The 26,238-nt window shown below is 38.4% G+C and overlaps 1 protein-coding gene across 1 annotated transcript; it reads left to right on the top strand.

The window, feature by feature from the left end:
- Positions 1-9,656: 9,656 nt before the first annotated feature.
- On the top strand, positions 9,657-24,527 carry cfap36 (cilia and flagella associated protein 36). Its single transcript, XM_073835261.1, has 10 exons — positions 9,657-9,906; positions 10,070-10,134; positions 10,222-10,320; positions 11,562-11,676; positions 13,238-13,325; positions 14,351-14,477; positions 19,091-19,178; positions 20,181-20,302; positions 22,704-22,841; positions 23,859-24,527. The coding sequence occupies exons 1-10, from the start codon at positions 9,804-9,806 to the stop codon at positions 23,940-23,942; spliced, it is 1,029 nt and encodes a 342-aa protein (XP_073691362.1). The 5' UTR covers positions 9,657-9,803; the 3' UTR covers positions 23,943-24,527.
- Positions 24,528-26,238: the final 1,711 nt, after the last annotated feature.

The raw sequence follows: 26,238 nt of genomic DNA on the forward strand, positions 1-26,238 counted from the left end.
AACTCATGCTTATGCTCTGAAAAACAGAAATGAGCATCATAAGTCATAAGAGACTGAGAGTCACATCCTTCTGGATTTCCATGTGGCGGGATGTCACAGGCTGTGGTTCTTGAATGATTTCGAGCACATCATCAAAGAGATACCATGGGAAGTCATCTCTCGGAGGCCAGAAGAACCTGTTGGCCCCAACACGGTGCATACATTTCACAAGGGCATGTGCTTCATCTGTATCCATGATGATCCCAGGATAAAGGGCATTGTCATATTTAATCACACACCACTTTCTAATTAGATTTCCGCTTTCCCAATCAACTGGTTCAGTTGGCACCTTTTGGGCTGTCTTGTTAAGAGTGAAATGCTGTGATAGTGAGTGAGTGAGCGAGTGAAGAGATTGTAGCTGCACTTCCATTACAGATTTGCGCCAAACTTTGGCACTATTTTATAAATGTCGATTAAAAAGTATTGTGCAATTTAAAGGGTAATGGAAACAGGCCTACTGAGAAAGTGACTTAAGCTGCGTTTCTATTACCTTTTATATTGCGCAAATTGAAAATACGCCTAATGGAAACGTGTCAATTGCGCAAACACTTATATATCGCAAAATAATAATAATAATAATAATAATTCTGCTCGCATAAGGTGGTTTTTCAGGCAATTCGAAAAAGGAATATTTTGCAAAACAGCAATGGAAACATTTTTTTCACATTTACAGGTCACATTGGATTAAATATAGCCAAAATCCCACGAAAATCTGTTGCCATGACTCATCGCGAGAGGAAAAAATTACGTTTCAGATGCATAACATTGGTTAATGAAAACGCCGTCATTTTGCAATTCTTTTTAATTGACATTTATAAAATATCGCCAAAGTTTTGCGCAAATCTTTAATGTAAACGTGCCTAGTGATATAGTAAGTGAAAAAATGAACCAAACATGGTTAAGTTAACAGAAAATACTGATTAAAAATTGATTAGCCTATATTTACAGTGGCCATATTCATACGGGCGTTACGGGACACGTCCTGGCCACAATTTAAATATTGTCAAAAAACATCCAAAGTAGTTTGAACAATAACAAAAAGGTATTGTACAGAATCGACCAATCGTGGTGTTGCACATGAGACGGTGAGATCTACAGAGAACCATCAAAGCAATGCAAATATGTGCACCTGTTTGTTCGTTCATTTGACTTGATGCATTGCTGCTCACCAATTTGATTTTCTTTACATTAATAATGTAAAACAATTGATAAAAAACAGTTTTCCCTATCTACTTTGCATGACGGGGTGGTTGGTTTAAGCTTGACGGACCCTGTCTAACATTAAAAAAACATCAAATAAACAATGTAAAAGTTTTTGGTGGCTGTAACCATAGATATACGTAGATACCCCATTGGACTGCTCCAAGCACGTAGATGCGTCCGCCATATTGGAAAGATCAACTTGATGTCATTCGCTATACTATAGGTTCGCAGACCATCGGCTGTGCAGGACTGTGGCATTTCGAATATTCAGTGATTACTATGGTGAATTACACAGATCTATGGGTGAATGACGTCAAGTTGACCGCTGCAATATGGCGGATGGCTTACGTATAACGGCCCATAGAAACAGTTGCTAATGAGGCACCTACGTGTGTGTATATATATATATATATATATATATATATGGCTGTAAGGCTCAAATGATGTCACTACCTCTTTGTGATGTCATTTAAAGCAACCGTACATTAATTATAGATAAAACAAGTTAGTGTGACGGGGTGATAAGTTAAACTGAGGGACACACACAAATCATAAAATATTTACAAAAAATAATGTTTTATTTAAATAAACATATCTTATGTAAACAGGGACACACGTATAATGCTGAAAATAATAAAAGTTTGAAAAAATCTATAACTTATTTGGTGATATTTTAGATGAAATGTCATGTTGGTCAACACGGACATGTGAAATTGGCTATATACTAATGAAAAATGATTACAAAATAGTATGATATTTTTCAAGAATAGTGTTTTATCATATATCACGTTCACAAGAACACTTGCATTAATAACTTTAAGCTTTGAAAACACACTTTAGGACTTTTTTTGTGCCTTAAGCATCTCATCAAACGTTGCGAACCCAAATGGCACCCGTTTGGTAGAATGACTCATGTCTTCTACTCAACAGTGCTATTGATATTGCAATGATGTAACCATTTGCGATTGAACACTTCCACAGGACTTTAAAATACTGAATTCTGCTTAGCATTCATTTGGGTCGGATATGTTTTCTAGGCTGCGTTTCCCAAAAGCATCGTAAGCCTAAATTGACTTTGCTCCTTGACAATGGTTCTACGATCAGCTTAGGCTTACAATGATTTTGGGAAATGCAGCCTTGGACAGGAGTGACCGTGGCACTGAGGCAAACCCAGATTTAATTCAGCACAATAAAAAGTATATTTACACTGTCCGGATTGCTCACTATATAGTGCATTATGTGCCATTCATTATATAAAACAGTATATGTGTGAACAAATGACTCACTTCAGCCACAACTTCAGCGTATTTTTTAAAACAAAAAAAGGCACTGATATATTTTTAAGATCAGTCAGTGCAAGTTTATTTCAGTTGAAACAGCTCAGACTTACATTTTAGTCTAGGACTAGGCTTAAGCCCTGTCCGTGAAACCGGGGGAATATTTTGTAGATTATTTAGGAGTCTTTCAGCAATAACATTTTACAATTTAGCTTCTCATGAAGTTTTCTGTCCAGTTATATGCTCCCTAGAATTTAAAGTATCCTGTCCCCTACATTTAAGATGCACACCAGTAATGTTTTTATCTAAGCATGTTTATAAAAATTACTTAAATGTCCTAATTGATCTATGGCCTAATCCTGGCTTAGTCTAAGCCCTGTCTGTGAAACTGGGCCATTATGTCCGGAATTTAGACCTGTTTTGTAGTGGTTTTGCCCCGTTTCTGTTCCTGTGTGCCCTTATTTGGGCATGTTCCTGTCCTTGTTTAGTCTAATTGGTCATTCTGTTCACCTGTGTTCCCCTGATTACCACATGTTTTGAAGTCAAAGTCTGTGCATTCTGTCACTGTTGGATTTCTGGGGTCCGTTCTTCGTACCTCGCTAACTAAGTTAGCTGGATTTGATTGTTGACGATTTTGTGTGATCTTGGATCATTCGGTTCTTCGACGCTCATCCGGGACTTGCTGTCATAGCAACAGATCCGTAAGCGTAAACCTGCTCTGGATCAGGCTTACTTTATGTAAACAGGATTAGATCGCGGCCACTCAGTTATGTCCGCTTCATTTATACGAAAGCAACAGCGATATTTGCCCAATTAATTTGTACTACTATATTACAAGTCAAAGATGACCGCACATATATGTGATGCAGGGTAATTTATAAAAAAAAATGCAGTCTGTCATTTGAAAAGTGCATTTGTCACTTAAACATAGTTCGTGTAGTTTGTGTAACACTGTTTTTCCATAAATAAATATTATCAGTGTAACTAAAGATAATGCAGTATTTTATTCTCTTATTGATTTCATACAGATACATAGAGGTCATTTTCTAAAAAAGGGAAATGTATTATTAATCATTCTACTTCATTTGATTATTTCACATTTAATTTATATTTTAGAGTAGTAATAGTAAATTACTTTTTGGAATCAAGATGAGAGACCACGGCTATAAAAGCGAAGGTGGATTTACCTAGAAGCTTTTGTTTCTTTAGCTCAGTATACTCTTTTTTGCTGGAGACTTCTCTTATAGAGCAAATGGATGTCACCCTGTTTCATTTGTAGAGACAACATTTAATGGTCAATACTGCCCTCCAAAGGAAAAGAGCAGTAACTACACATTTGGTCAAAATTGAGTTAAGGCTTAAAGGAACACTCCACTTTTTTGGAAATAGGCTCATTCTCCAACTCCCCCCGAGTTAATAAGTTGATTTTTACCGTTTTGAAATCCATTCAGCCGTTCTCCTGTTCTGGCGATATCACTTTTAGCATAGCTTAGCATAGATCATTGAATCCTATTAGACCAGTAGCATCGCGTTCAAAAATGACCAACGAGTTTCCATATTTGTTGTATTTAAAACTCGATTCTTCTGTAGTCATATCGTGTACTAAGACCGGTGGAAATGCAGAGCTGCGAGTTTCTAGGCTGATAAGATTAGGAACTACACTTCCATTCCGGCGTAATAGTCAAGGAAGTTTGCTGCCGTAATATGGCCGAAGCAGGCAGAGTAGCCTATTATCAGAAATGAGTTCACAGCTAGTTTAGCATTTGCACATGTGCTGCGTGGTATTACTGCTCCTGCTTCAGCCATATTACGGCAGCAAACTTCCTTGACTATTACGCCGGAATGGAAGTGTAGTTCCTAATCTTATCAGCTTAGAAAATTGAAGCTTTGCATTTCCGCCGGTCTTAGTACACGATATAACTACAGAAGAGTCGAGTTTTTAAATAGGACAAATATGGAAACTCTTTGGTCATTTTTGAATGTGATACTATTGGTCTAATAGGATTCAATGATCTATGCTAAGCTATGCTAAAAGTGATATCTCCAGAACAGGAGAACAGCTGAATGGATTTCAAAACGGTAAAAATCAACTTATTAACTCGGGGGGAGTTGGAGAATGAGCCTATTTCCAAAAAAAAAGTGGAGTGTTCCTTTAAAATTAGCTTTGTGACAACCGTTTTGTCTTGTGGCAAAGTCTCCTGGTTCTATTTTGTCCCGTTTCAGAGAAACGAGAGTGTCAAAATTGCAGTAACTACAAAATCCAAACTAATACCATATATGGTGTAAAAACTTTAAAGGCAACTTTCTCAGTTTCAGTGTTGGCGTAGTTACTGCACTTTGCCTTTGTAGGGCAGAATACATGTCATAAAGGAAGTAAAATTAATTACAAGACTGTCCACCTCTGTATCAGGCCTCTCTGCCTGCAACTCACACTGCAGTCAGAAATAGAAGTACACAAGTAGATACAAATTCAGGCCAAATTATGCATGCACTTACAGGTACTTCCTCCAAACCACAGTCATCTGACAGGGTTGCTTCACTGTCCTGTGCAATGGAAACAAAATGGTGTTACAAAGGGATGTGGTACTGCCCACACACACACTTTTTTAAAAATTATTTATACCAATAGGCAGTACTGAACTTCAGCGTAAGCAAATTATATATATATATATATATATATATATATATATATATATATATATATAAAAATAATCCCAATTTACTGTGCATACTTCAGTCACACAGTGGGAACAGTTAAAAGTCGTCATGGAGTGTTATGCAAAACTACACACACAAAAAAATAATAAATAAATAAATGTTAAAGTACAAAAAGCATTTTAATTAAGGCAACAACCAAATATTTTACATTGTACAAAAATAATTATAAGCTCATTTACCAGTTATGAAGGTGCTGCTGGTCTAAAGAAGAGCTGCCCCCAGGGATGCCCTCAACAATGGGTCTAGTGGCATTCAACCCTAGGGCCAGCTCCTCTGCCGGGGTATGAGGAGGTGCAGGACCACCACCTATCTTTTTTTGCTCTGCCCTTTTCTTGGTTGCTGTTATAAACAAACAAACAGATTTTTTACAGAGTCTCTTTTCAAGAGACTAAAAGCAATATAAGTGATAAATATTACCATTCTGTAGAATATTCTTATATTTCACTTTTACTTGTTCCTATATTCTAGTGGGTCCTGTTGTGACTCTAATGTGAAAAAGGATTTCCTTTTCTCTTCCCTGTAATATAATATAATTCCCTTTAAAATAATATAATTTTAGTCTCTTGAAAAGAGACTCTGAAATAATCTGTTTGTTTGTTTATAACAGCAACCAAAAAAAGGGAAGAGCAAATATAATATAATATAATAACTTACGAGTTTAATTTGTCTCCTTCGACATGTTCGCCGACCAATCAAAGAGTTGCCGATCAATGTTTCTACTATCGATACGTAGCCCCTTTTAAGCCACCCAGTGATCTCAGATTACCTCATCCAGCTAATCATCAACAACAGGTGCGTTTGGAGAACCGGAATAGCGAGCTCATAGTTAGCGCGATGATTTGATCTTGGATGTAGTAAGCGAGGTACGAAGAACGGACCTCTGTTGTCTTCTATGTGTGTCTTTTCTGCTCCCAGTGTGGGTTAACTTTGTTTTTGGACTATAATAAACTCTTTTCTTTTGAGCTATGTCTCCCTTGTTCCTTTCCACACAGATTATGACATTTTAAGGCTAACATAATTACACCATTTCCTTTTTGATTTCAAGAGAACTGTGTTTTTTTTAACAAATTCTGATTGAATATATCTTGTACTGAACTTGGAATGTTCCTTTAGTTATACGAAACATTCAGTAAATAATTGTGGTGGTCACTTATAAAGCTAAATAAATATAATGTTATATTAGCAGAGCTAAATGAGCTAAATGCAATCTTACTTCAACATACTATTCTCTTCAACATCTTGGGGGATTCAATGTCTAGCATTAGCCTATATAGCCTAAATACAGTGAGTAAAGAATTTCTGCCTGTGTTATTGTCAAAGGATGTTCACCAGTTTTGACAAAATGAAACTAACTTTGTTTGAAATACTGATGTTTATTGTCAAGCACAACAGTGTATTAAGCCTTAGACCAGGGCTATTCAATTAGATCCATTTGAGGGCCGGATTATCGAACTGGAAATTTGAAGCGGGCCAAGGGGATGGGGGCCGTCCCGATCTTTTTCTAGGGGGCCTATACAATTACACTGAAATGCATTTTCACTAAAATGAACTAATATTACCAACAACAACATCTATAAAAGGTTAAGGTGCTGTCTGTCAATCAATTTAAAAAAAAAAAAAAATCACACATTTTTTTGTAATTAATCATGAATAATCGCATATTTATATATTTATACTGTCATAATTTCACAATGAACCTTCAAATTAAGGTAGAAACAACAAAGTATTTTAAAATATGTGTTTAATAGCATCTTTTTACCAAGTAGCCTATTATTAATGAAGTATTGATTTCAATATTGCTACTGGTGACTCTATTAAATTAATTTTCTCTCAGTTTTACATATTAATTATGTCCATTCAACATTACAGTAGAATTGAAAGTCCAACATTTAATAGGCTCTGAAATATATAACAGCTTTTAATTTAGGTGATTTTAAAACAATCTTCACATAAACTATAAATTGTATATGCATAAAATAGACAGATTATTATTGCTATATACTGGTTATAATCAATATTTTATGTTTTTAATTTTACATAAGTGTTTGTTTACCACAAAGTATATTTTGGCCATCAAGATAACATTCAAATTGGATCATAAGAGCTTTAAAGTGCTTAAAATGGTTGTGCAAAATGCTTGAAAGTCATTGAAAAGTGCTTGAATTTCTCTCTCAAAAGGTTGTACAAACCCTGAAATGAATAATGAAACATTCGACTTTGCTTAAGTTGGTGTGACTTCTGGTTGTCTGACAGTGACATAGCGTACATCAGCGCTGTTAAAAACAGAATTCTGAGCAGAATTTGAATGATTCTCACTGATCTTTCAGCAACCTTAATTCATTCTGGGCGAATTCAAACACTTTTCACTGGATCTCGCAGCACTGTGCAGTCAGTGTCGCGAAATCAACTTTGGTTCCCGATGCTGTTCTGAGCTTGGACAAGTGTGTTTGCGTTGCGGTCCGAGCTGATAAACGGTCCGCGCTGCGCAGCTCAAATGTGGCGCGCTTTGGTTTCTCTTTCGCTTCGTTTGCCGTTTAATGTTTCTCATATGAAACAGAAATAGCAGCGCTTATGAGTTGAATAACGCGGTGGTCGCGCCATTGCGACCGCTCACAAAATTTTGTCACACCGGCAGAAAAAAATGGGACCATTTGGTCGCAGTCTGGAGCCCTACAAGCGCTTGTCAAATCTGCCGTCTATTGATGATGTTGCGATCTCCGGTAGATTGTTGTTGTTCTTGGCTCTCTTGCTTTTCTTTTTTGGCTGGCCCGCCGCCTAGTGGACAAACTAATTAGTGCAAAAACCATTCAAGCCACCTGCTGCTTCCTCGGGCCGGACGAAGATGATTGGCGGGCCGCATTGGGCCCGCTGGCCGCCAATTGAATAGCCCTGCTCTAAACGATCACAGCCGAGAAAAGAAGGGTCTTATCTAGCCAAACGATTGGGTGTTTTCCAAAAAAATTACAATTTATATACTTTTTAACCTCAAATGCTCATCTTGTCTAGCTCTGTGTGTAGTACTCTGTGTAGACATTAAAAACTATATAAATTGTAAATGTTTTTAGAAAATAACCAATTGTTTCGCTAGATAAGACACTTCTTCCTCGGCTGGGATCATTTAGAGTCCTTTGAAGCTGAATTTAAACTGCATTTTGGAAGTTCAAACTCGGGGCACCATAGTCCACTATATGGAGAGAAATCCTGAAATGTTTTCCTCAAAAAACATAATTTCTTTACGACTGAAAAAAGAAAGACATGAACATCTTGGATGACAAGGGGGTGAGTACATTATCTGTACATTTTTATTTTGAAAGTGAACTACTCCTTTAACACACAAAAATGTGGACATGTCTACACTGAAGTTTTTCATTCAGTTGGACAGACAGAGACAGTTATCATGCCTATATGTGACCCTGGACCACAAAACCAGTCATAAGGGCCAGTTTCTTGAAATTGAAAGCAGATGAGAGCTTAAGATAGCAGTGGAGTGAAATAAGCGCAGTCAAGATGACCAGTCCTCACATCTCATGATGGCTCACCTATGATATAGGCAGATATCCCATAAACAAATAAATTGGATGTCATTGAAATTATGTTGCTTTAAAATAAAAAAAATAACACACACACACACACTTAATGAACAAGACACCCAAAGTATTATTTATATTTCTCCATAAAATGTGTTTTTCATCCATTTTTACTGTAATAAAGACATTTTAGATGCTTTTATTAGCAATACCTCAATAACCACCCAACCTATATCACACTGTGTTTGTAAATATTCACAAGTAATGAATGCGCATAATCACATGATATCAGAGCCAAATATTTCAGAAGATAACAAATCTTATGCTGTGATATCAGCAAGTCATTTAATACTTCTAAAGTCACTAAACACCCATCAGTCTCAATTATCTGACAATGGCCTCATTCATATGATGTTTCACATTAAAATAAAAGATTACACACGGTAGGGTATCGCATTTGAAACTGCATTATGGAAGTTCAAACTCAGGGCACCATAGAAGTCAATTATATGGAGAGAAATCCTGAAATGTTTTCCTCAAAAAACATAATTTCCTTATGACTGAAGAAAGAAAGACATGAACATCTAGGATGACAAGGGGGTAAGAACATTATCTGTAAATTTTTGTTCTGTCAACACAAAATTGATGCATCTTCCCTGCAGCTGTAGCAGTTTGCATAGCATTCTTATGTCGGCTTTATACTTTACAAAAGTATTAGGTTACTGTAGTCATATCTGATTATGGTCTCTGTACTTTTACTCAAGCGCATGTGGTCTTCTATTGCTGTAGTTCAGTTCACGTCTCTTCTCTCTCCGACGCAGGAGGTGGCGGTGCGCAGCCAAATAAACCGGCTTGCAAAAGGAGAAGAAGTGTGCGCGGGTGTGACGCCCGCAGTGACGCCATCGGTTACTATGGTTGCAGATTATGTTGCTCACATCCGGGCTGGCCGCGGCTAGTGCGCTCGTGTTTGTTTTTAACGCACTTCTCTCCACAGGAGCGGGATAACGCGTCCAGCGATGAGCTCATCTCCGCAGTGATCATGGCCGATGACAGCGAGTGGGTGCTGGAGAGCATCGCGGGCTACCTGAGCAGCCCGGACTGGCTCATCCCACTGGCCGACTTCATGGAGAACAAATGCTCAGGTATTAAACACACTCATGACGCGTCGCGCAGTCACCAGCGCTGCACATCCGCGCACATTTCAGCTTCTTCACTACTAATAAACGTCAATGTGCAAGCTTCAGTTGGTGAAATAACGTTTTGAGCTGTTCGTTACGCATGTGTACTGTTCATATGGTCTTTCAGTGTTTGATGATGAGGATGAGAATAAGCTGACCTACACGGACATCCATCATCAGTACAAGCAACTGGTGAGAGCCGCTCTGACGCGCTTTAAATGTGCGCCGCTGAGTGGAATGCGCTGTTCTGATCTGTTGTGATTGACATGTGCTCTCGAGGTGGAGCGTCTGCTGGAGAACTACATGCAGGAGGTGGGCATCAGTGAGCAGCAGTTTCTGCAAGCCTGCTCCTCTTTCAGCAAGTCGAAAACTCTGCAGGTAAGAGGCCGAGCGTGAAATCCCGTCATAACGCATTTAGACGCGCTTTTGCGCTTTCATTGTTTATTGTGGCGTTGACTGGCGCTGATGACAGCTGTGAACTGATGGAGCTTGCGCTGGGGTTTTCTCTCCCATTGCACTTGTTTTTTGTTTTTTTTTTATCTTTTTGCTCAGTGTTCAAGGCTTAATTTCCTCCACGTTGACACTAATGAAGGAAGTGTTCAGCTTTGCACAATATTTTATTTTCATTGTTCGCTAAGGAAGCATCAGGCCTGAACCAGCAGCTTTTGGAATGAGAAAAGCTTGAACGTTGAGAGAGTCAATGTCACTGTGACACAGTTGATGGAGATTTTCTCAGTTTTTTTTTTTTTTTTGTTGCAGCCTCAGATTCCAGATTTTTAAATAGATGCATCTCGGCCAAATGCTTTCCTGTCCTATCAGACCATGCATCAATAGAAGGCTTATTTATTCAGCTTTCAGATGATATATAAATCTCAATTTAAAAAAAATTGACCCCTTATGACTAGTTTTGTGGTTCTGGGTCACATATGATAATATATATTGTTACTGTGAAATAAAATAGCATGATTTTATTTTTAGTTTTTGATTAGTAACATGCATTGCTAAGAACTTCATTTGGACATCCTTATAGACGATTTTCTCAATTTTTTTTTATTTATTTATTTATTTATTTTTTTTTTGCAGCCTCAGATTTCAGATTTTCCAATAGTTGTGTCTTGGCCAAATATTGCCCTATCCCTATCCCTAGGATCCCTATTGACCTTGATGAATGGTTTTGTGATTCAGGGTCACAAATCATATAGAGAAGGACTTTGTAAGCAGGAAAGGGCGCAGTATTAAGATATTAACGTAATATTTCACCTTTCCTGATGGAAATGATAAAAACAAACACAAATGTTGTCAAGATTCTTGCTCTGGAAACTTTTGGCAGCCTATAGTACCAAATGTCCGACCAATTAGTAAAGCCCAAAGCATGAAAATAATTGAGCAAATTCAGCAGCAATGTTCAGTGGAACTTGTGACCATAGTTAGCTAACAATGCTTTTGTGAAACACACCCCTGGAATGGTCTCTTTCTGTTATTGATGCTGTTGATTCTCAATGGGTTTTCAGAATTTCACACAGTTGTGTGGAAGATCAGCCTTATTATCATCCAATTGAGAGAGTTCCTACTCGTGTCACTGATGCGTTGACTGACTATGTTTTTTCTTGTTCAATCAGGCTGTTTTCCAGCCAGTTCTCGCTACAGATGATTTTCAGATGTTTCGCTCTTTGATGGTCCAGAAGAACATGGAGCTTCAGCTGCAGGCTCTGCACGTCATCAAAGAGAGAAACGGTATGCAACACGTCCACATTTACAAAACAGACACGTGTAGAGCACATGACCATCCCGCTGTGTGTTCATTATTGTATGTTCACACGTCAATGTGTTGTTTTTCAGGTGTCAAAGCATCAGCACATTACATTTATTATATTGTCTTTGGGTCTCTCATGTAAAACCAGCTCCTGTTTTTCAGTAGATGACAGAAAATATGGAAGCCTGCTCTGTCTGTTCTGTTTTATGGTGAAAACAAAACAATAACAAACTAAAAAAAAATGGAATTGTAATCTGAGTTTCAGATGTTAACTCAGAATTGCAGGGAAAAAAGTCAGAATTCTTTCTTTTTTTTTGTCTCAAACTTCTTAGAAAATAGTTGTAAGGAAAAAAGTCTGAATTGTAAAATAAAATTTCACTTTCTTACTTTTTTTTCATAAGAAAGAGCCTGTCAGTGGCTAATTTGTAGGGATGCACCGAATGTTCGGAAACCGAAATTATTCGGCCGAAAATAGCAATAAAAGCTCTAACGAAAAGGCAGAATAAATGATAGCGAACAATGACGTAATGCGATCAAATAGAGGCGTGCACTAATGCGGCAAACATGTGGTCAGTGTGGAAGCATTTAAAACTGTCCGAGAAAGACACATAAATCATTCCAAGCAGCGACAGCGAGAGACTGTTTAGAAGCGCATCGCATGTCTTCATGAGAAGAGAAAGGTTACTGTATGATGACTGAAAACATCCATTAGTCAATCAACTCCAGAACGTTCTGTTGTCTAACAGACGCACCAATTGTATTTATTCTGACAGCAGCTCTTTAGCCAGGGTTCAAAGACCAAAGATGACAATCATTCACAAATCTGCTGCTGCCAGCAAAAACTAGGACTGAGCTCTTCTTACGGGTTTACCACTAAATAAGAGTCAACATTCATAAATGTTAGTATTGTAATTTTACTGTTGTTCTGTAAAATAAAATAAAAAAGACAAAAATAAGGCTAACAATCATTCCAACAGCTCTATTAATACATTTATTCTATCATTCTCCTTTGCTCAGCAAGGCTGCATTTATTTGTACATTTAAAAACACATGCCTGATTCCAGAAGGGGCTCTTAAAAATGGCCAAAGAATATTATTTTACTAACTTATTAATTTTAAGTTAAATTGTGGTTTGTTGGTAGGCTATAATGTCTACTAGAATGTTACGAATGTTTGGTGTTAAGTAAATATTTCAGTAATTGGCCTTGGGCCCAGTGTTTAATTTTGTTTCAGGTTCGGCCAAGAATTTTTATTTCGGTGCATCCCTACTAATTTGTTTCTAAATTCGAACCCAGACTGGATGTTTAAAGTAATTTGAACTCTTTTTTTTTTTTTAGTGGTTTTAATTCTCATTAAAACAAGTGAAACACTAATGTGTGGACTAACGTTACAAATTATGTGCATGTGATGATGATTATTATTATTGAAATGATTCATTCAGATGTTTTGTTAATGCTGATCTGCATCTTCACATTGATTTATGACTGCTGTGACGTAGCCGTCTTATATGATCAGCTCGTATGTGTGTGGTGTGTGTTTCAGGCGGGCTGCCCGAGTGTCTGACAGACGGCGCTGACGTCATGAGTGAACTCGAGCAGCAGGAAATGAAGATTCTTCAGGAGGTTCTCAGGTAATTTCACCTCATTACCTGCGCTGACATCAGACGTGCTGCTTATATAATGAGCAGGGTTTCCCGAGCGCTCTGTCTCTGACAGACATCAGTGACGGCACTTCAATGCATATAATGTCGCATCCTTCAGTGGACATTATATGCATGCTTTCATAAACATGCCCAGTTCATTTTGTGATTCAATAATAAACTTTGATCCTGTGCACAGATGTGTTCCAGGACTGCTGGAAAACCCTTAAAAAGTATCCGGTTTTCAAAAACATTACACAATAGGTAGTTAAGACATAATTTAAAACAGAATTCAGATGCGTCCCAGTTAATGACGCCCTTACTGCGAGGTTACCTCGACTTGTAAAGGGATTGATAGCGTTCAGAGTAAGCCAAGTATATAAAGCCACTGCGAGACCACTGACCATTAAGCAGCTTAACGCCTCACTGAAAAAGAACGGGCCGATATTCTTAGTGTGCTGAGTTCCTGCCCGGTTCTCTCTAGGCCAGCCGCTTTCACAGGCGCATGACACTGGATCAGCGCGGGTCTGTCCTGAAGTTTCTGTTTCTATTAATTAAGATGCTAACCTTAATGAATGCCATTAAGAGATCAGGGTTAGCTACAGATCACATTGCTCAGGATCCAAACTAGGATTTAGAGCCTCCTCTGACTTGGATTCATCTGCAGTAACTGACAATCCAAGACTGGAGGAATGGACTTATAAGAGATCATAAAGGTCTTGTCATTCTAAACCTGTATGATTTTGAGAACTGTTCTGGTCACTGAAGCAATTTGCAACAGAAATTAAACAGAAAATGAACAGAAGTGTGAAGTGTGACTTGAATGTTTAGTTTTTGTGTCATTTTTGGATCTTGCTGCTTCATTCACTTTCTAAGCGATTACACTTCAGCGGTCCAGAGCGTTTGCTAAGTTGTCACACATCAGAAACTTGGCTTGCCTTCATACTATGCTTAACTCTTTGGGTAGGTGAAAGTATGGCAGTGTCAGCTGTGTTGTATTATTTGTGTACCTGCAGGAGGTCAAAGGAGGAGTATGATCTGGAGATGGCGCACAGGATAGAGGACAAAGAGGAGCAGGCCTCCACGTCCAGCAGTCTGTCTGAGACTCCTCTGTGTGAATCTGTGAGCCAGCAAACCAACACAGTGAGTCTGAATCATTGGGACTAACGCTCATGCAGTGTATGTGTATCAGGGGTGGGCGACATGATCAAACTCTGATATAATGCTATTTTATTTCACAATAACAAGATATATCCTCATATGTGACCCTGGACCAAAAAAAAATTATAAGTCATAAGAGTCCATTTTTTTGAAATTGAGATGTATACATCATCTGAAAGCTGAATAAATAAGCCTTCTATTGATGCATGGATCTGTTAGGATAGGAAAGTATTTGGCTGAGATACAACTATTGAAAATCTGCAATCTGAGGGTGCAAAAAAATCTAAATATTGAGAAAATCGCCTTTAAAGTTGTCCAAATGAAGCTCTTGGCAATGCATATTACAAATCAAAAATTAAGTTTTGATATATTTACAGTAGGAAATTTACAAAATATATTCATGGAACATGGTCTTAATATCCTAATGATTTTTGGCATGAAAGAAAAAAACAATAATTTTGACCCAAACAATGTATTTTTGGCTATTGCTACAAATATACCCGTGCTACTTAAGACTGTTTTGTGCTCCAGGGTCACATATTTTGCTGGAAATCAGAGTGCTTCTCAGTAAAATATTAAGATGTAAGTTGTAACACTGCTAAAGGTTTAGATAGCATTTCAAATCTGTTCAGGTTTGGAGTACAGTGACCTCCAGGGCTCAAACTCACCTGAACCAGCTGATCACTAGAAGGATTCAGACAGGCCGGTTTGATCAGGGTTAAGCTGAACTCTGCAGGACAATGGAAATGATACAATTCTCTACACCAGTTTGACAGCAAAAACTATTGTTAGCTTAACTAATCAAAATAAAAACAGTAATAAAATAAGAACAAAAGTTTTTTTTTTTTTTTTGTTAAGATGCAAATGAAATAAAGTGTGCAAGTAAAATAACCTGAAAGTTTAAACTAACAAGACTTATAAATGCATGCAAATAATAATCTTTTGTGATGATTCCGATTATAATCATGATATCACCCACCCCTCATCCATATGTAGAGCCGCTGCAGTACTGTGAAGTGTTTTGATGTTACCAGCATGTTCTGACCATGTCAGTTTAATCACCATCACAGATGTTTTACTTGACATTTTGATGACAGTAGTGTTGCTGCTAGAGAAAATCCACTGATCACTGATCCACAGTGAAATGATGATCATCAGCTGTAGGCTGTGTCTGGAGTTAATTCAGGATGTGTTTTGACTACCTCTGGATGTGGTTTTTAGTGGGTCAATCACAAAATATTTTCAGGGTTTTCATGGGTCTATGAAATCCTTGAATGTTTGTGAATCTGGAAAAAAAAAAAATGTAAGGCCCTGGAAAGTTTTTGAAAATAAACATGCATAGATACAGCTCCTTGAAAATGCTTGAATTTATTCACTCCGGTCCGCTAATGTGTTATTTCGCCAACACTTCATGGTCTATGCATACTAGTTTGCTTCATGTATGTTAGTTACGCGCATTTACACATTTACGACAAATAGAATATCAGATAGCCAAAAGTAAATGCAAAAAAAAAAAAAGATTTTTCGCATAGCTGTGTTTGACAAATGAAAACTGTAACAATGTGTCTTACAAGGTAACATGATGTAACCTTGCTCTCACTTGAAATGTGTCCCCACATTAAGGGTGTCTTCACACTTGTAGTTGGGTTTATACATATTATACATTTGGTGCTGTTCTGCTTAGCGTTCACACTGGCATTTTTGACGGCGAACCTAAAAATACAGAACCTAAAGGCATAGTGATACGTTCACAACCTGATTGGTCAGGATGAATGATGTATATTTCATGACAGAACTCACCGAACACTCCAAACAAAAGGAAAAGGTGCGTTCGATGTGACATAAAAGTAGCCATTCACTGATTGGTCTGCTCAGCGCCACTTTAAAGTCGACTATACCTAATGTCGTCTGCTGGACCAAGTGCGCTCATTGTTGCATGCATATGATTTTATTTTCACCCCCTGCGAACTCACAAAGAGCTCATACAAAGGCACTTTACCTCCTCGTTGCTCCACGTTTGCCCTCTGCTCATTTTGTTTTGGATACACCACGTGTTCTCTACGTAAAACGCATCTTGTCGTCACTTCCTGTTTTTGGTTCGTTTAGAAGTATTTGGTCCGTGTTGCGTTCACATTTCATTCAAACCGCATCAGAGTTCATTTGGAAGCAGACCGAGACACATCCTTTTTAGCGGTCTCTGTCCGCTTGTTTGGTGCGCACCAGGGTTTGGATGGCAGCGTTCACATTTGCACCGCACTAACAGAGCAATCACACCACGGTTCATTTTAATCAAGTTCGTTTCCCCCCTTGGTGCGGATCTTTTGGGCAGGTGTGAATGCAGCAATTGCACTCAGGTACACAAACACTTTGGTACGGTTGAATGGATGAACCAATGAATAGATGACCTTAAGCACACGTGTGGTTTTGTTTACAGTTTCTGGTTCACTTGCAAAAAGGGCAGTGTGAAAGCGAACCGCACCAAACAAAAAAAAAAAAAAAAGCGGACTTTCCTGATATGAATACACCCTAAGGCCGTGTTCACACTTGGTGTCTTTTTTACATTATAATCCTATGGAATAGGGGTGGGCGGTACACCGGTGTCATAGTCATCACCGGTGTGACATTGCGCCACGACATGGATTTTCTAATACCGTCAATACCGTAATAAATCAATTATGTGCCTCGAACGGCTGCATTTACATCAATAATAGCTAATTCTAAATAATAAGGCATTACATTTTCTTCAAACGTTCAGTTGTGGTCTGAATACCTGTCCTAATACTATATATCTTGTTGTAAATAAAGTAAAACGCATTCGTATCAGCTTTGCAGGTGGTAGGTAAAAGGGGAGTGGCCATTAAACGACTGGTGAAACAAATTGAGCGGGCGTGAGGCGAATGAGACCGGCCTGTTTACTTTTACTTTCGATTTTGCGATAACGCACACTCTGTGTAAAGGGAGCAGCACATCTTATAACGTTAATAGATATTTGTCAGTGAGTACAAGATTGCAGCAAATCCTCCAGTCTATGTTTGTCATCTCTCTTTACTTTCGACCCGTGATCATTCAAATCTAAAGGTCATTGTACACTGAGTCCGATTTTCGTATGCGTTTTTTTTTTTTTTTAGTTTTCTCATATTCGCCATCCTTATCAAAATGCTTATTATGGATGTGAAAATGCAGAAAATCAAACACGATCCGAATTTTTTTATGACGGACGAAAGTTTCAGAGGCAGTGTGTAAACTCGATTAACATAACCTGTATTTTTTTTTTAACGTGCAAAAATCTCGGACGAAAACTTCGTACTCATGTGTGCAATGACATTAACTCCAGCAGCTCCTGTTGGATGCAGGGTTGCCAAGTATATTATTATTATTATTATTATTATTATTTTTTTTTTTTTTTTTTTTTTTTTGTACACTAAGTAAGATCTTTAGGTTTTTTGCAAAATAAATATGTTAAGGATGCATACTCTCCCATGTCTGTTTTTGATAAGGATACCTACCATTTACTCTTTATATTATAAAAATATTAACTTTATTCACATACTAAAGGGACAGGACAGGCTACTCCTCCCAAAATGTACCAAAAAAAAGTAATACCGTGATATTATACCGTCACCGTTCAAAAGATGAAAAAACCGTGATATTAATTTTAGGTCATATCGCCCACCCCTACTGTGGAGTAAACCGTGTTTTAAAAAAATCCTGAGTGCTTTTTTAAACGCCACCGCCGGCGTCTTTTTCTGCAGCTCAGAGCGTCTTTTTAAGTTGAAAAAAGTTGAACTTTTCTGAAGAAAACGCCCTACGTCAAGCTCATTTTTTTACAGCTGACCAATGACAAGCGAGTAACTAGACCTGTCATTTCCATAACAAGAACAACAAGAAAAAATGGAAAAGGTGCCGTTAGATAGACTTTTATTTTATTGTTGTGAATCGACATTCGCCTCCCCGTTAACCCGGCTCGCAAACCTTTCCCGATCCCGTCCCCCTCTCTCTCTCCCACTTGGCTTCTGTCTAAATACTGTCCTACCAAATAAAAGGCAAAAACGTCAAAAAAGAAAAGAGCCAGCTCCCTCTTTTCTCAACATTTCTGCACCACACCTAGGCTACTGTTGCAGCATTTGTTATAGCAACAGAAGACGCCCTGGCAGGATTTTTTTTTTACTTCTTCTTGTCAAAAAAGATGCCAAGTGTGAACATAGCCTTAAATTAGAGGATATTGGACCTGGAAAGTCCTTGAAAGGTCCTTGAATTTGAAGTTAACCAAGGTGTGGGAACCCTGGTTTTAGACTCTGATAATGGCAGTGAATGGTAAGAACCTTCAGCTGTACTGAAGTTGCATATTGGTTTAAAGCTTGAAGAGAAGGTCACTATTCACTGCCATTATATGATCAAGCACAAGCGGATAGTTTTGTAGCATTCCTTGTTCTGGGAAAGAAGGAAGGTCATAACAAATTTAGAACAGCAGCAGGGTGAGTAAATCATGTCTGAGTTGGCCCTTCAGTAACAGTTGGAAACAGGACCTTGTTCTGATGTGTCTGATGTCCTGCAGATTTGTGTGCTGATGGCGCATGTCTTTCTGCTGTCCACAGACCAACGGCACAACAGACGCTAAAGAGCTGAAGTTGAAGGAGTCCGAGTCTGCAGCCGTCAGGAGTTCAGCTACAGCCACAGCCTCATGTGAGTGTGTGAGATCACATCTGACACCTCATCTGTTGATGACTGTGAACAGCCAGGGCAGAGTTAACACTCACTTTATTTTGTTTACTATTTTTTAAGGGAAAAAAATTTAAATGACATACAAGCGATTCATATGCATGGTAACATACATTTGCGAGTATTTTTGATTTATGTTCTGGTAATCCTCACTTGTGTCATACACAAAACACAGCTGATTTCAAACTCAGACACAGGCTAAAATGTTTTTATTTTTTTACTACTGTGTGCAGGACACTATAGTTCGTGTATATAAGTGAGGGTTGCAAAATAAAGTCACCTGTAACATGTTATACCCAAAAATTCTTCATAAAGTGGACTACCAGTAAAACAAAACAAAAAAATTGGGACCAGAAATTTGATTTGACACTTTGAGCTGACCATGTTTTGTTACATACCTTTCTATCAAAGTTATTTGACATTATCAAGATGAATTTGTTCTGACACAATTGAGCTCTTGAGTTCTTGTCATATTTTATTACCATTTTCTAAACTATAGCGCATAAACTGTGATAAGAAAAATGTTGAAGGTGTCAATAAATTCTGGTTTGACTGTATTTGGAATTAGCCACATTAAAAATAAATGAACAGCTATTTCTAATTAACACTTTTTCATATTGTGATAATGCCAGGGTTTTTTATACATACACAGGTTACTTTAGCAACATCAGCAGTTCAGAGCCATCTCTCTGATATCTGAACGAAGCATAACATCAGATTTGGGCCATAATTCAGCTGCGGTATGAACATGGTTTCATGCCTTTACTTGTCACGACAGGACTCATTTGAAGCAGTTATTCACACACTGTTACATCACATCAGTCACTCTGAGTCAGATAAACTGCTTTTTTGAAGCTACTAATGTGACAAGAGTCTTGATTTTAGGAGATGTTGCTGCACCTTTAACACAGTGTTGAGCGTCAGTGTCCTGTTGTGTCTGATCTGTGTTGTGTGTGTTGTGTGCAGGTAAAGGTAAAGCTCTTCCTGCAGTGAGGGCACCTGTCAAGGGTTCAGTGTCTGCCAACCATACGCCGAGCCCAGAGAACCAGAGAGATGAGGACACACAGAGAGACTCCAGAGCTCTCGCTGTAAGACGCTCACAGCACTAACACTTCCTCTGACTCCACTGACTTCACACAGTCACACCACAGGGCCCAATGCACTGGTCACATCCTTTTGACTTCTGCTGTCAGATAATGACCACTTGTGTTGTGTAGTTTTAATGTGGTCAGTCCAGAAAACCAATTAGAAAATGTATCAAAAGCATGCTTTGGTAGAGATTCTTTTACCTAACTGCACCATTAACATTAAAGTTAGTATACTGACAAACCATTAATAAGCATGTGATCAACCAAATGTCAAGTTTTTTTGTTGTCATCTCTACTGGCTGAAGTTCACTTCCAGAACAAAAATTTACAGATAATTTTCTCACCCCCTTGTCATCCAAGATGTTTATGTCTGTCTTTCTTCAGTCGTAAATAAATTGTTTTTTTTAAAGGAAAACGTTTCAGGATTTCTCTCCATATACAGGTGCTGGTCATATAATTAGAATATCTTCAAAAAGTTGATTTATTTCACTAATTCCATTCAAGACGTGAAACTTGTATAATGTATACATTCATTCCACACAGACTGATATATTTCAAGTGTTTATTTCTTTTAATTTTGTTTTAATGAAAACCCCAAATTCAGTATCTCAGAAAATTAGAATATTACTTAAGACCAATACAAAGAAAGGATTTTTAGAAATCTTGGCCAACTAAAAAGTATGAGCATGTACAGCACTCAATACTTAGTTGGGGCTCCTTTTGCCTGAATTACTGCAGTAATGCGGCGTGGCATGGAGTCGATCAGTCTGTGGCACTGCTCAGGTGTTATGAGAGCCCAGGTTGCTCTGATAGTGGCCTTCAGCTCTTCTGCATTGTTAAATCTGGCATATCGCATCTTCCTCTTCACAATACCCCATAGAGTTTCTATGGAGTTAAGGTCAGGTGAGTTTGCTGGCCAATTAAGAACAGGGATACCATGGTCCTTAAACCAGGTACTGGTAGCTTTGGCACTGTGTGCAGGTGCCAAGTCCTGTTGGAAAATGAAATCTGCATCTCCATAAAGTTGGTCAACAGCAGGAAGCATGAAGTGCTCTAAAACGTCCTGGTATACAGCTGCGTTGACCTTGGACCTCAGAAAACACAGTGGACCAACACCAGCAGATGACATGGCACCCCAAACCATCCCTGACTGTGGAAACTTTACACTGGACCTCAAGCAACGTGGATTCTGTGCCTCTCCTCTCTTCCTCCAGACTCTGGGACCCTGCTTTCCAAAGGAAATGCAAAATTTACTTTCATCAGAGAACATAACTTTGGAGCACTCAACAGCAGTCCAGTCCTTTTTGTCTTTAGCCCAGGTGAGACGCTTCTGACGCTGTCTGTTGTTCAAGAGTGGCTTGACACAAGGAATGCGACAGCTGAAACCCATGTCTTGCATACGTCTGTGTGGAGTGGTTCTTGAAGCACTGACTCCAGCTGCAGTCCACTCTTTGTCAATCTCCCCCACATTTTTGAATGGGTTTTGTTTCACAATTCTTTCCAGAGTGCGGTTATCACCTATTGCTTCTACACTTTTATCTACCACATCTTCTCCTTCCTTTTGCCTCTCTATTAATGTGCTTGGACACAGAGCTCTGTGAACAGCCAGCCTCTTTTGCATTGACCTTTTGTGTCTTGTCCTCCTTGTGCAAGGTGTCAAAGGTCGTCTTTTGGACAACTGTCACATCAGCAGTCTTCCCCATGATTGTGTAGCCTACAGAACTAGACTGAGAGACCATTTAAAGGCCTTTGCAGGTGTTTTGAGTTAATTAGCTGATTAGAGTGTGGCACCAGGTGTCTTCTATACTGAACCTTTTCACAATATTCTAATTTTCTGAGATACTGAATTTGGGATTCTCATTAGTTGTCAATTATTATAATAAAATCAAAAGAAATAAACACTTGAAATATAACAGTCTGTGTGGAATGAATGTATACATTATACAAGTTTCACTTCTTGAATGGAATTAGTGAAATAAATCAACTTTTTGAAGATATTCTAATTATATGACCAGCACCTGTAATGGATATGTATGGTGCCCTGAGTTTGAACTTCCAAAATGCAGTTTAAATGCAGCTTCAAAGGACTTTAAACAATCCCAGCTGAGGAAGAAGTGTCTTATCTAGCGAAGCGATCGGTAATTTTCTAAAAAAAAAAAAAAAATTGACAATTTATATACTTTTTAACCTCAAATGCTGGTCACGGCCACCATAGAAGTCTGTAACACTATATGGAGACAAATTCTGAAATGTTTTCCTCAAAAAAACGTAATTTCTTTACGACTGAAGAAAGAAAGACATGAACATCTTCAATGACAAGGGGCTGAGTAAATTACCTACTTTTTTGTTCTGAAAGTGAACTAGTCCTTTAACAAACCCCCCATCTGTGGTGTGTGTGTAGGATGAGGAGGCGTTACAGCAGCGCTCTGAGTATCTGAAGCAGCAGAGAGACAAACTCCAGGCCCTCAAGAAAGATCAGACACAGAAGAGCCCGACTGACGCTCCTCCCGTGGCCCTGGAGCCCAAACCCTCTGCACAGGTGCTCACACTCTCACTGAAGTCCTGCGTTTAGCTTCAGGACTATGTATATGAACACACACAGGCCAGCAGAGACCTTCCCTTAAAAACAGCTTTGTGTTTTTATTGTGGCTGTGCTGCTCGTCTCTCATACGTGTAGCGACACGCAGCTGGAATGTCAAACCGCTCTCAGTTTCTACACATGGAATAATCCGACGGCAGAAAATATCCAGATATTTCATCTGAATATTATAAAATGGTGCATCTGAATTGGTGGTGGGAAATTGAATATGCTAATTTTCTTGCACTGCCTCATTTTGACTGGTTTGACTGGTTGTAATCACTTGATACAGTGATTATAAAAGCATCAGTGCCTCACTACAACGTTGGTATTGGAATTTCTGCTTTTCTGTAGTGTTGGATATTTTTGGTACCTGCTGATAAACAGCTGCTGTCAAATGCTTGTGTGCATGTTTGTGATTTGCATTCTGAAGAGTGTCAAATGTTTCTGTTTACAACATGTTTTTGTGGCGTTAGGAATTGTAGCCAATCACAGACTGTCTGTAGAGCACATGAATGCAACAGCCAATCAGAAGTGTTAAAGTCTGAATCCACTCAGAAGTTCTGGGGTCTCACAAATCCTCTCGCTATTCTGTCAGTAGATGAAAATAGCACAAAAAATTCTAAATAATCATTTTTCTCCTACAATTAACAAGAACCGATAACTATTGAACTGATAATGGATTTAGTGTTTCATGATTCTTTATGGCACAGCTGAATGTGTTATTATTTGTCTGATAATTTGCAGTTTTTAGGGCTTGTGGACATTTTTTTTAATTGTTGACTCCTTATTAATTTCAGGATTCAGTGTGCAAATACACAGAATTCATGATTATGTTTAAATTTTAACATATAGCAAAAAATCTCACTTTGTGTTTTTGCAGTAGATAACAGCTGGAGAGCACTACTAGATTGCAGTGCTGGTTTAAGATACTCCTTCTTTCAAATAATCAGCTTTTTTCTTTTTTTATATTCCAAGGAAATATCTGTTGAAGAGAAGAAGAAGCTGCAGAAAAGAAAACACCTGGCAGAGAAACTCAAAGAAGAAGTCATCAAGAAATGAAGCTCTAATCGTCTGTGATCACAGAGCAGGAACGGACTGTAAAGCCGCAACATTCCAGCAGAAGGCTTCACTGCAGCAAAACACAGAAAAGATAGACATGGATAAATACAATTTTGTATATTGTTTAATTTATATATTTTTTTATGTACCTGTAGTTCTGCCACCTAACCTTAGATGGTGATCTCGCATTACTTTATATAAACACCAACAACTGCAGCCCTGAGAGATTGATTGTCATTCTGACGTGTCTGTAGCAGCAGTGAATTGCTCAGGTTAGAGATGATGGACACTCACACTGGACTTGTGTCGGACATGTTGAACTCGATGTTGACTAATAATAGAGATGTTTGCTCAAATCTCTTTGCATGATCAGTTTATTGACAGTGACTGCAGTGTTTGTACACCTGTCTGTTTGTTTTTGCAACATGTTAAAATTTTTACGTACTGAATTATTGTTATGCATTATGGGGACACTCACATACTATACATATACTCACGTATGCTCATATTTCACTATGTAATTTCATGAAGTGTGGACCCATGTTTTATGAAATTACTGAATAAAGTAAAATTTTTAGTCATTAGAAAGAAGTGTTTTTATGTGTTCGATATGCTCTGTGTGTAGCGGTGTGTGTGTGTGTGTGTGTGTGTGTGTGTGTGTGTATATATATATATATACAGTGCCCTCCACTAATATTGGCACCCTTGGTAAATATAAGCAAAGGTGGATGTGAAAATAAATCTGCATAATTTATCCTTTTGATCATTTATTAAAAAATATTCACAAAATTCTAACCTGTCATTGAAGTAAAACAATCAAACCTAGGGGTGAAATCTCATTATGAAATAAATGTTTTTCTCTAGTTCACGCTGGCCACTATTATTGGCACCCAAATATTGCAACATCCTTTTCCCAAGATAACAGTTCTGAGTTTTCTCCAACAATCTCTAATGAGTTTGGAGAACACCTAGCAAGAGATCAGAGACTATTCCTTCATACAGAATCTCTCTCTTCCCAGCTTCATGTTGGTGCTGCTTCTCTTCAGTTTCTACACAGGGTTCAGGTCAGGGAACTGGGACGGCCGTGGTAGAAGCTTCATTCTGTGCTCAGTGACACAATTTTGTGTTGATTTTGATGTTTGTTTTGGATCATTGCCCTGATGGTGGGAATGGGGATTTTCAATGCTTTAGCTCTTTTCTTACAGACACTTTCTATTTTGTGAAGCTGAACAAACTTGTTCTGCACATCAGAACTACATTCTTTGGTTTTACTTCTTGTGATGGATGACTAAGGGAATTTGGCTTTTGTGTTCCTCATATTTATAATCCTGTGGAACAGAAAGTCATGACTGGACAATTTTATTCTCCTAGCCATCCTGGTGTGATAAAATGTAATATTAATGGGAATATACTTTAGAGATATTTTACTTTTTAAATTTTTAGGGGTGGCAATAATTGTGGCCAACGTGAACCTGAGGCAAGTACATGGTACATGGCCCCGTCCCTTTAGTGAGGTACAGTCTTCCTGTCCCCTTAGCAGAAAAACACCCCCAAAGCATAATGTTTCCAGCTCCATGTTTGACGGTGGGGATGGTGTTCTTGGAGTCATAGGCAGTATTCCTCCTCCAAACACGGCAAGTTGAGTTGATTTTGGTCTCATCCGACCACAACACTTTCACCTAGTTCTCCTCTGAATCATTCTGATGTTTATTGGCAAACATCAGACGGGCCTGTACATGTGCTTTTTTAACCACAGCGCTGCAGGATTTCAGTCTTTCACAGCGTAGTGTGTTACCAACGGTTTTCTGCCTTGAGATGATTGACAAGATCCTGCCGTGTAGTTCTGGGCTAGATTCCTCATCGTTCTCATGATCACTAAAACTCCACGATGTGAGATCTCGCATGGAGCCCCAGACTGAGGGAGATTGACAGTTATTTTGTGTTTCTTCCATTTGCGAATAATCACACCAACTGTAGTCACCTCACCAAGCTGCTTGACGATGGTCTTGTAGCCCATTCCAGCCTTGTGTAGGTCTACAATCTTGTCCCTGACAGCCTTGGACAGCTTTTGATCTTGTAATGTTTACAAACTTACCAGGATGCGATGTTGGGGAATGTCTTCCCTGCACCATCATGTCATGCTGTGTCCTTTGATCTGACATATTTTCCTTTTTCAGACCTCATTTCTTGTTTTCTTAACAATGCTATTAAATGAATACAGTGATCTGTTTTATTTTTAGATGTGCCAAAATATAAAATTATGCCACCTAAATATTTCTACTTGCTTACATTGTTT

Source organism: Garra rufa, chromosome 2 (assembly GCF_049309525.1).
Source record: "Garra rufa chromosome 2, GarRuf1.0, whole genome shotgun sequence".
Taxonomy (NCBI): Eukaryota; Metazoa; Chordata; class Actinopteri; order Cypriniformes; family Cyprinidae; genus Garra; species Garra rufa.